The sequence below is a fragment of the Otolemur garnettii genome, unplaced genomic scaffold, assembly GCF_000181295.1.
Source record: "Otolemur garnettii isolate 467f Iridium unplaced genomic scaffold, OtoGar3 scaffold00076, whole genome shotgun sequence".
NCBI classification, from domain to species: domain Eukaryota; kingdom Metazoa; phylum Chordata; class Mammalia; order Primates; family Galagidae; genus Otolemur; species Otolemur garnettii.
Window position 1 is genome coordinate 2164951 of NW_003852471.1, and position 12232 is coordinate 2177182.

A 12232-nucleotide genomic window follows, 5' to 3' on the forward strand; every position below is an offset into this window, starting at 1 on the left:
CTGGTTCTCGAGGGTTGTTTAAGCAGTCTCTCTCTCTGTCTGTTGACCTTTAAGGTCTCAGCCGTCCCTGTTGGTTAATCGTCTGATTTGAGATTTTTGGGGCTGGAAACATCGTGAACTCCCTTAGGAGGCAGTTTCGAAAAGCTTGGGGTTAGTCATAATCTTTTACCTTCCTTTTTAAACTTTCAGGAAAACAGTATATAACTAATGAGCCACCTTCCTATAAAAGCTCTGTATAAAGCTTTAAAGAAATATGAAATCCTTTCTTAGCCTTCTCATTTCCTCTCTAATATCTTCAATTTCCTTTAGCTATTTTTAATCATTATTCCTTGAAAAGGATGACATGTGATTGTACCACATTACTACGTTATGTTTCGTGTGTCAGAGAACTTTGGCTTCCTTAGGAGGATAGTCTTTTAAATCAGATTTTGGGCAGTAAGCATTTCTGGTAACTTAAAAAAAAAGAAAGAAAGGAAGAGCTATGAAGGGTAGGGATTATTCTGTGGTTTTGAGAGCGTTCCAGTTGGCTTGTACAAGACTGAATAAAGAAAAAAAAGTATTCAATTCCTTAGAGATAGCCTTTTCTGTGGGATTATGGTGGATTATTTGGAAAGAACTGTACTTTCACAGCCAGAAAGTGGTGTGATGTTTTCAGGGATGAACCTCCATTAGAAAAACCACCAGAAACTTAACAGCGGGTGTTCTCCTGAGTATGGCTAAGTAGACAGTCCGTCGGCAGCACCTGAGTATGTGGGATTTTTTCTTTCTCTCTCGTTAGTTACCTTACGCTTTTCTCCATGTTTAGATTCTGATTTGGGACATTAACAGTAGGTGCAGTCGACACTGATAAATTTTATCACCAGGCTTCCCAGAGTTAAGTGACTCCTTCTTTCAGTGTTCTTTTCCAATTGAGAATTAATGGAAAGGTTGTCATTTTTGATTGACCCTCGGTCATTTTCTCATTAAATTTTAGTTTCATCTCAACAAGTTAATTTTTTTTTTATATTGGAAGGTAAATCATTCTTTTTCATTTTTCCTTGGCGAATGCACTGTACTTCTGTACTTAGATTTCAGTGTCGTGTCTATAAAATAATGATGCTTACCATGCTATGCGTCATTTGTTTGAATACAGGTTTTATATTTTACTTTCTATAATCTTACAAGGATTTTTATTAGGCTCTGAGCACTGAGTTTCCCCCTTTTTGTAGCCTTTTCCTTTAGTCTCCTCTTCCCGCTGGTTGATAAAGAGAGGTGAGCTGACGGCCTACGTGGAGGACACGGTGCTCTTCTCCAAAAGGACGTCCAGACAGCAAGTTTACTTCTTCCTCTTTAACGACGTGCTCATCATCACCAAGAAGAAGAGGTGAGTCTTCATCCCGTGCTGCTGGTTAGACATCCAGCTCTAACGTTCTGTGATTCAAATGCCTATCGGAGTCACTGCCTTTAAAAGCTAGAGATAGGTGGCTCCGTCACGCAGTGGATAGCACACTGGACTTCTAAAAGCTAGAGATGTTGGATGTATCATTTCTATCTATTGAATGGTAATTGCATCTGTGCTTAAATTAAGACTTGAATCCTTATTGGCATCATAATTCTAGCCAGCTCTGTTGAGATTTTACAAGTGTGCAATCCATCATTGCTTTGTAAGCGTTTGCACACTTTTATCATTGAATTCTCATACGGTCCCTGGGAAAGCAATATTCTCATCAAGTGTTTTTGAAACTTCTACCACAGAGCCTTTGTGTATAACAGATTAACACTGGTCCAGTTGAGAATAGGCTGGAGAGCAACTCCAGTGCTCCTTGTAACATAATTTAAAATGCACTGCCCTTACTGATTGTTAGTCGGAAGTTCCCCTGTACCTGAGAAGGTGTTAGCCGTGCTCCCCTCCCTTCTGAAGGGAACAGGGATGGAACTTGATTGGCAGAATGTTGATTCCTCTTACTTTGGACTTCTGGTTGTGTATCTGTGTCCAGCTCCGGGAGCCCAGGAAGAACACTGTGGAAGACTTTTCTTTACGGAATTTCTTCTCTCAAATAGTTCCTACTCTTAACACACACACACACACATACACACCCTCTGCTCTGCCTTTCTCTAGGGAACATTCTTTATTAAAATGTGCCTTATGCATGTAAGGATGTAAAATATTTTCCTGCTAGACTGATATAAATATCCCATCTTTCCTAGAATATGGACTCAGAGTAAAGCCATCAATCTGTTGTGTGTTATTTCCACATACGGAGGAAATGAGGATGGGCTGAACTGATGGCACATAATTGGAGTAGGGTAGTTCATGGGATATAATGTAGGCAAGGTGAAGAGAATCATAGAAACAGATCCTTATTAAAATATAAAATAAACTGCATATTGTTTACATGCTATTTTAAGTTGAGTTGCTGACCTTAGAGCTTAGGAATTCACATTAAATTAAAACAAACAGGGCTTTTCCTTTTGCTCCTTTTAATCAGACCATATTATGAATTATTTCAGCTGCTTAGATGTTCAGCTGAAACAAAAACTTTGTAGGGTCTGACTTGAACAGCCGTAATATGACAACGACAAATACTTTAAAATGCTTATAATTATTTTTTATACTTAAGAAAATGACATCTTCATATCTCCAAGGAAAAATGATTTCTCTTACCTGGGGTAAATAGCTCTAGTAGCTCAGTAGATTTTGTAAACACAGATTGGAGAAGAATTATAGTTGTTGTATTTTTATGTTTTGTTGGTTTCCTATGAGATAGCCTGTTTCCTTGGCTTTCTTCAAGATGTTTTGTTTTTAGGGGAAGAGTAATTATATATGTCTTTCCAAATGCCAGAACTTTTAACATCTTCCAGCTGTTGAAATATTTGTTCTGTCTCAATGTACCAAAAACTTTAAACTTTTGATTTCAATGAACAAATGGACATTGACAATACCAAGCCCATTTTAAATATAAATACAGTTTTGATCATGAAGACTTCCATGACTTGATGAAAGCGTTAAGAGTATTTAAACCAGTACAGTGCAACTTTTATTCTTGCCCTTGCACAGAATTGCTCAATAAATACAAATACTTGATAGTTAAGATTAAGATATATGCTGTTCTACTTAGCAGTGTACTGTGCCCTCCACTGGTGGTTTTGCCATGATATTCAGTGTTCCTCTCCTGGGTAGCCCACATTTATTTGCTTAGGTATATTTGAACTGGTGTTGTTAATAAAAGAAAGAAAAAGATACATAGCTCCAATGGAGTGGGCAACCTGAGTACCTTATTTTGCCTTTATCCAAACGGGGATTTTCTCACCTAAACAAATTAGTTAAAAATATTTCTAGGGTGCTCTTAACTCAGGGAGTAGCTTTGGAGGCCCAGCTTGTTTGTGTGCTGAATATGTGGTGAGGTGACAGGCAGACCAGGGGAGCTTGATAAGTAGGGTTGGGTAACAATGTGCAGAATGCACGTCCGTATTTACACTACAGCTTCAAGGAGGCTGCTGCAGATGCTTTGCATGCCACAGGCTGCAGCAGAGGAGATCCGCCAGCTTTAAGTAAGGCAGTAATTTAGGCTTGGCCATGAGGTACAGATAAAGGGTAATTACCTGTGCCAGATCTTTGGGACTGATTCAACTAACCACTGCCTAATTTTAATGCCAGGGTTCACTCAGAGGCTTAGCTGCTGGGTCTCCAGTGGTTTTCCACTTAGGGGAGGCTTCCCAGCTAGTAGGAGAGGCCGCTTTGGAGGGCAGTTACTCTTCTTCGTCCAGTCCCGGCTGGCAGAGGGTTTATGCCGAGCATGTTTCTGGGTTGCTGAGGTGCCCCGCGCCCCTCAGCTTTGCAGAGAATGTATTACCCCTGGTCCCTGCAGAACTGGGCGTGGTTAGTAGCCCTGGGGTTGTCATTAAGGATAGGAATTTTTACTTTTTTAGAATATTAAAAGAAAATTTAATTTTTTTTTTTTTTGCTTCCATAAAAGTTTTATTTACCCCCACAACAACCCTGTGAGGTAGGGTGATAAGGGCATTTGAAAATGAGAAAACTAAATCTACATTATTTGTTCACGGCTATACTGCATAGTAAATAAGTAGAAATTAAATTGATATTTTTAAATGTCCATGACTTTATATTGATTCACATGGAAACAGGGTAGACAGAATAATAACTCCCCCCTATCTTAATGCCAAAGGGCATTGCCTTGAAAAATCCCATTTCAAAAGATGAAAGTAGTATTTCATTGCTTACTTCTAAAAAGATTTATAAAATGAAAAAATAGTGAAATATTTTATAGTTAACTATATATAATGGTCTCAGTCAGGGACATGTCCTTCAGCTGTATATATGATCGACTATTCCAAGTCCTAAAATTTTTTAGAGATGGGAATCTGGTCGTATTGCCCAGGCTGGAGTGCAGTAGCTGTTCACAGATGCAATCATAGCACACTATCGCCTTGAACTCCTGGCCTCAGATGACCCCCACTGCCTCAGCCTTCCCAGTAGCTGGGGCTCTGGGCATCCACCACTCTGCCTGGCTCTTTAAAAGAAAGTTTCAAGTTTTCAATAGCTCTGAGCTGCTTGTGAGTCATTCTGAGTTTTACTCTGCTCTGAATGAGATCATGAAGGTATCTGAAGCTTTGCCCTGAGGTTACCTGGGGACTGACCAGCTTCTCAACCCTGGCGCTGTTGGCGTTTTATTAGGGTTGGGAGAGGGCTGGCCTGTGCGGTGCAGACCTTTCAGCAGCATCACCAGTCTGTCCCCACTGTTTGCTGGAGCACCTTCCTTCAGCTGTCACAATCAAAAATGTCTCCGGATATTTTTTGGAGAGGCGGACAAAATAGCTTCCAGCTGAGAACTACCGTACTCGAGTGATGGCAAACTAAACCAGCGTTGCCGTCAGAGTAGTGGAGATGTGGGAATCTATCAGACCTGACACAGTAATATTGTATCATAAAAATAATGAGTTGTCAAGTTCTACCCATAGTTTGATGAATAATCACTTATTATAATCTCCACTTGTGCCTAATAATATCTCAATATAATCGGCTCATTATAAACTACACCTACCTGGACGACCTCGTGAGTTCCTAGTTTTGAAATACAAAAACTGAATTCAAGACCTAAATAGATTCTAACTCCCAGAAGATTTATTTTGTAAGGTAGTTAACTATCTTATTATTCTGATTTAGTCCTTTATGTCTGGTTAAGGCCTTTCTTCCCAATTTTGCTTAAGGCTAAAAGCAAAATTTTCTTCTGTGTATTAGTGTCCTACAGCTGCTGTATCAAAATACCACAAACTGGATGGCTGAAAACAATAAGCATTTATTATCCCACCATTCCCGAGGCCAGAAGTCCAGTAAGGTGTTGCCAGGGTCACACTCCCCCACAAGGGCTCTGAGGAAGACCCCTCCCTCGCCTCTTATGGTACTGCTGGTTTCCTGGTGTCCCTTGGCTTATGACAGCCATCCATCTCTGCCTGTGTCCTCACGCGGCCTTCTCTCTGTTGCCCCTGTATTTCTCTAAATGTCCCCCTCCTTATAAAGACATCAGGATTGGATTATCAGATTGGGGGGAGGGGGACCCAGTCTAACCCAGTATGACCTCAACTTGATTATGTGTGCAAAGGACTTATTTTTGAATAAGGTTGTGCTCTAGGTTCTGGGAGGGTAGGACTTCATCATACTCTTTTGGAGGATACAGTTGAACCCACTACACACCCCTGTCCTGTCCTGTCCACTATCTCGCTGATATGGCTCAATTAAGAAGTGTGCTGAAATGTCTCAAGCTTGTTCTAGAACACACATTTTAAAACATGAATAGCTCTGCCTGGAGGACACACCTAACTGGATTTAGCCACCCTCTACCCCCAACCATTTTACATTTCACAGCCAGAGTGTGCTTTTTAGAAGACAGAGCTGGGAGTCAGTCCCTTGAAGAAAGCCCTTCCATGGGCTCGCCCTGCACTGGGTGTATGCACCTCACTGAACATCACCAGCCTCTTTTGCAGGTCCGTGAACCCCCCACCTTCCTGTAGCCAGCGGGGCCTGGCATGTTTTCCTTTCTGCCTGGAATGTTCTCCCTTCCTTCTAATCTTACTCCACCTCAGGCCTTTTATGGCGAAATCCTTCCAATCCTTTGGGTCTTATGTACATTTTCCCATCCTCTGGGAGTTATTATCCAGTTCTCCAGAGTGGGCTTATTTCTGCTGCTCTGTGGTCCCATGAGACCGTGTATTTTCCTTGCCATACATTTAATGTGAACTGTGTGTCCATGTCAGTCTTACTGACCTTGATATCCTCAGTGTGGAACCAAGCACCTAGCCCGTAATCATCACTGAGTAAGTGTTTGGTGAATGTGAACCCATCAGGTATAAACAGGTTGAATGAGCGGAGTGTTCAGTGGGCAGGTTCCCTTCTCCTGGAACCTCTATGCTCAAATTATGAATTCACTTTCATTTCTAAAAATACATGATTTTGTATTCTACTTCATTACATATAGCATATATGTGCATATTACATGTGTATGTACACATAGATATGTATATATGCAAATACAAGCTGCTCTTCTTTTATTTATTTATTTTTGAGACAGACTCTCACTTGGCCACCCTTGGTAGAGTGCTGTGGCATCACAGCTGACAGCAACTTCAAACTCTTGGGCTCAAGTGATCTCTTGCCTCAGCCTACTGAGTAGCTGGAACTATAGGCACCTGTCATAATGCCCAACTATTTTTAGAGATGGGTTCTCACTTTTGCTCAGGCTGGTCTCAAACTTCTGAGCTCAACTCCACCCACCTTTGCCTCCCAGAGTGCAGGGATTATAGGTGTGAGCCACCACACCTACCATACGAGTTTTGCTTATACAGAAAAAAAGTGTGTATTTAGAATTAGCCACCTGGACTCTGTTTAGATGATCCTGATTTTGTTGGCAGCATCCAGGCATCATGGCCAAGATCCTGATCAGGGTGCTGACCTTGGCCATGTCAGTGTCACAGAGCTTCTTTGTGGCCTGTTTGCTCTGGTGCTTGTTTTTGGCCTTGGCATCCCCAGTCGGATTCAGATGTGTTGTCGTCTTCTGTCTCCGTGGCCAGCTCAGTGGCCAGAGAAAGCTTGATGGCGGTGTAGTGGTCCAGCCTGTTCTCCTGGGAGAATTCTTTTGAGGATATACAGGCTGCTTTCAGAGCTGCGGGTCACCAGAGGGTGAGTGGTAACGTGTGGACACATTTCACTGTTGTCTCTTGACTCCAAAGCCTTTGCCTTGGCTGAGCCTTTGGGAAGGGCAGGGGCTTCTTCCCTTTCAGTGCCATCTTCATAAAAAGGTAAATAAACATTTTTAACTATTTAATTTTGGCAGAAACAAATCTTGAGGTTTGTTTAGCCTGGGGCTTCTCCCATTCTCTAAAGTTTGATCCATATACTTACCTGTAAATGCCACATAACCTCAGTATGAAAAAACCTTTAAGGCTATTTGTAAAACTGTGCCCTATAGAGGAATTTTTATTTTATTTTTTGCTTATTTTCGTTTTGTATTTTTATATCAACTAGTGTTTTGTACTACAAGTATACTCATTCAAAAGAGTTTAAGTAAAAAAACTGCTGAGTGCTCTCTCTCTCACACTCTTACACACACACACACCCCCACACATACCCAAGATACAAAAACTAAGAAGTCTAGTGAGTTTGGGAAACCCTAAATCCTCTTCCCCTTTGGGAGAGTCACTGTTTGATCATCTAGGCAGGCTTTTGGCTTGAAAATTCCCTGATAAGAGTAATGGCTTAAGCAGTAAAGAATTCTCTCCCAGCACCGTAAGACTGAGCCTGGGCAGTCCTTGTCTGGGGACTGCCTGTTCCCTCTCGAATCCAGAACCCAGCGCCTCTCCATTCGGCAGCTGCGCAGTTGCTCACTCTCAGCCCCCTGCACAGAGCCCGGGGATGTGTGTGATCCTGCAGGTCCAGACGTCCCAGCTTCCCGCAAAGACAAGTGAGGGGGAGGAGCCTACGCTGCCCAAAGGGGGCTTTCCTTTTGTTTTTTATCAGCAGAGAAAAACCCTACTCATACAATCCTGAGAAGACTTCTTGTACCTCGTGGTTCATGCTTGGGTCACAAGACTTATTCTCAGTAGAAGGGAAGCTGGGAATGTGAGCCTCTGACCAGGAGAAATGGAAGAGCCGTGCTCCTTTGGGTTCAGTCATGATGCATCCCCTGGGCTGGGCGCAGGGTCCCCTGGGCTGGGCGCAGGGTCCCCTGCGCTGGACACGGGGTCTCCTGTGCTGGACACAGAGGGCTGGAAGGAGAAGGAAGTGGACAGCATGGCAGCCAATCAGATGGAGATAAGTCCAGCCACCACTAGGATACCCCCTTTTCCACGGAACACCTTTTAACATGCAAGTAGTCCCCCATAATTTGGGAAGCAGAAAGAGCTATTTAAAAGTACTGACTGACACCTTACTTTTAAGATAACTAGGATGGGGACATTAGTTTCAAAGGAGACAGACGTGATTGGAGCTTTAGAACTCACCCCCTTTGGGTTGGTGTTAATCATGCAGGTGAGGTTCAGTGGCCCTGCCTGTTTGCTCCCCACAGCCCGGCTGTGCCCGTCAGCACAGGTAGAGGGTGCAGCGTGGTGGCCCTTTCTGACATCTAGTGCGGTCTTGTCATCTGTCACAGTATATGAGATCAGCTCCTGGTTTGTTTTTGATTCTTCTCCTCAGTTCTCGACCCCCGAGTGACTGAGCCAGGCATTGCTCCTCGTTAGATCAGTGGAAGTCATGGTGGCGAGACGACAAGGCGCTTTGTCACTAGCACAGGCCGTGTACCATTTGCTTTACTCAGTGTGCAGATGCAACGTGGCATTGAATTATCACAGTCATCTGATACTATTAGCATTTTACGGATGAAGGCACTGAGGAAAAAAGAGACAGAGTATCTTCTTAAAGTCTTTCGGCAACGCCAGGATTTCAGTCGGAGTGTCTCGTGCCAGAGGCTCAGTTTCTCCGTTCTGATCAGTTTGTGATTTCGTTTTTCTAGAATGCTTCCCCCTTCCCCTCATCCTGTAACGTGACTGGGAAGAATCACCTGGAAACGTCACCCCTTCTCTGTTGGTTGCGAGCAGCACCCTTTCCAAAGCAAGTTTCCCTCGAGTGCCTTTATGGCTTTGCCGGCTGTAGGGGAACTGGAGGCAGCACCAGACTGGGTCTGCAGCTTTTCCTCTGCCTCCCGCTGACTCGGGCCCTGAACCCGAGGAAGGTTTCCCGTTCCTGACACTTCCTTCCTGCAGACCCTGAAGGCAGCAGATTCTCCCTTCCTGATCCCGCTGCCCTAAAGACTGTAGATATTGACATAACTTGAGCGTCACGACTTGATACACATCCTCAGGCTTTATAAAAATAATTTTCTATAATAGAAAAGGTCGGAGACTTCAGTTAGAACTTGCGTTTCCCCCAGTAGTTGGGTACCCAGTGGCTGAAAGCTGTGGAGGCTCTTTGGAAGGGGTCAGGCCCTACTTTGATGCCATTTTTGAGTTTTTGCATGCAAATGCTCTTTTCCATTATAAAAACTTACAGTCATGTGACATCATCTGTCTTCCTTTATGGAATAAACCCCTTCCTGAGGAAATTAACTTGAAGAGTGTCTTGGATAAAGAAGGGCGGGGAGACGGATCCAAAACGCTTTGATTCCTGCAAAGCAAAACTTGGTTGTTTCTGGCTCCTGTGGCTTTAGTTCTAAACTCGCGACGGTGACACAGGTGGAAGAGAAATGAACGCCCCATTTTCTTTTTCCTCCTCTTTTTCTCTCACCGCCCCTGCACCCTGATTGCCCTGATGTTTTCAGGTGTTGTCCCCTCAGTCTGTAAGGAGCTTTGGCCTTGCCATCCAGCCCTGTGCGTCTGCCTCTTCCGAGAAGCGCGATACCAGAACTGGGCTCCAGGCCTGGCTACGTGTCCTCCAGCGGCTTGCTTTTAATCTGTCAGAGCCCCAGTGTTCTGTGTGTAGAATGGGTCTCATCACGTCATCTCCGTCATGGAGCTACTGTGCGAAGTGAGATAATGCACATGAAGCTCTTCCCACCCTCAGTGTGAGCAGGCCCCGCTGAGTGACTGACGGATAGTAACGATCACAGACAGTAATACGGTGCTTCTCTCTCTCTGAAGATCTGGCTGTGAGTCACATTACCACCCTTCCACCTGTAGGATATTTTATTATTTAAAAAACTGGTTGAAAACCTTTATCCTGTTGCTGCCACACAGCTGAAGGGTGTGGCACGCTCTGGCACCAGACCAGGATTTAATTTAAGGCCTCCAACATAAGAGCATTTTAGGAATAAACGTCATGAACTCCATGCCTTTCCCTCCCCATCAAACCCACGTCAGACGGCCAGTGAGGGAAGGACCCTCATCTACTCTCATCATTTCTACTACTATTATATCTACTACTATTATTTCTACTACCATTGGTGTGGATAGACCCTCCTGCAGCCTCCCTCACAATTGATGAGGAGACACCACAACGCTGTGGCTGAAAAAAGTGAGTCAAGTTGTATATTTTACTCTTCACTGACCTGTGTGGGTGGTGGTGCTTGTGAATTAGAGTGTGTGTGTGGGGTATCGGTTTGCTCCGTAATTTGCAGTAACTTTTTATCCACTTCAGAATCTGCCTTCCTGCCCTTCAGAGCTTGCTGAGTTCTGCTTACTCCAGAGAGAAACAGCTTCAGTAAGACACCGACAGTCTCTTGGAGCTGCCCATTTGCTCCTTGTCAGAGACGATGGGTTCAGGGCATCCCGTGGGCAGCTGCAGAGGAATCTGGCAGTCGTGGCAAGGGGGCAGGATCTCCTGATCCTCTGGACCCCTGGCCATCTTTTCTTATCTAACCAATGAGTGTGTTCCTCATCTCCACTATTTGCTGTATTAGTGACAAGGAAATAGGATGTTTGTGGCATATTTGTTAGTCTTCAGGATTATCTTGAGGCACTGAGCAAGTCAGATTTTGAAGTAAATTTCTGGGTAAATATTGTGCCTGTTTTTGTTGGTCACATTGCTTGCCAAATTGTGAATTTCTTGACATGGGTATTTTTAGCTATAATTATGCTTAATCCACTTAAGCTTTTGCAAAGTACATATAATTATCAGGCTTGTAACAGAATGTTGAATGGATAGTGTTTGTTAGGAACATAAATAAGAAAAAAACCAATATGTCCTGAGTATTTACTGTAAGCTAGGCATGATTATAAGAGCTTCACACACAATAAGGTAATAAATGTATTATCACATTTAATACTCACAGTAATTCAGTGAGGTTGGTCTGATTGTTCTCATTTTACAGGTGAGAGGACAGAAGTACAGAAGGGAACAATAATTTACTCAAGTTCACAAAACAAATGAGTGAGAGAACTGGGTTTCTTACCAGATGTTGCAAATCAAGTCTGTATTCTCACCTAGTATGCTATGCTTCATTACTTACTTTAAAACGCATTATTCCCCAAAAACTTGTTAGTATAATCCTAAAACCAAACTTGTAAACATTGAAATCTATTTCAGTCAGGTTTTGAAAAGGTGACTTAAAATAAATTTCAGCAGAGTCCAACGTCATCCATCCCAGCAAAGTTTTACTGGAGTATTTTTATTACCGTCAAAGACAAGATCAAGTGTGAAGATTTAGGAATTGTGTTTTTAGATAGAGAAGGGAAACAAGTTGAAATCTATAGAGGAAGCGTCGTCATACATGTGTTGGAGGAAAATAGGAAGAATTTCTTTCCATCTCATAAAACCCTGCGGCCTCCTGGGTGTCAGCACTACCTGCAGAAAGGCAGAGCCATGAAATCTCTCTCGAAGAGTCCGGGAGAGGATCTTGGAGAGTGGCCCCGAAGAAGGATGACTTAGAAACGTCAGGGAGGACATTAGAAGGACAAGCTAGGATTTCAGGATGTCACAGTTGCTCAGACCCTGCAGAAGCACTGGAAGAATAGTGGTGAGTCACGAAGCTGCTGGGCCATGGCGACCTCGCTGAGCACAGGGATTCAGAAAACACAGGCGCCTGCCAGCTTAGCAGACACTTGTCTTGGCACCAGAGGGCTCTAGTAAAGGCTTTTTTTTTTTTTTTCCTGTTTCATTGTTTTTTTAAATCTATGCCTTTTTCTTCCTGTTTTCTATCTTTATGGTATAAAATCTATAGGAAGTCATAGGCCTGGTTTTGCTGGGGCACTTGATATGCAAGGGCCAATGGGGAGGGTGGGTACAGGGATAGGCTGATTTGTTTTTAAT

General features: G+C 43.3%; 1 protein-coding gene across 1 annotated transcript in view; it reads left to right on the forward strand.

Annotated features, from left to right (window-relative positions):
• The window catches only part of ARHGEF26 (Rho guanine nucleotide exchange factor 26), a 122390-nt gene that overhangs the window by 86519 nt on the left and 23639 nt on the right, over positions 1–12232 (forward strand). Inside the window, exon 11 of the mRNA XM_003794123.3 lies at positions 1209–1363. Within this exon, the coding sequence (XP_003794171.1) occupies positions 1209–1363 (155 nt within the window). The remainder of the gene's footprint in view (positions 1–1208; positions 1364–12232) is intronic.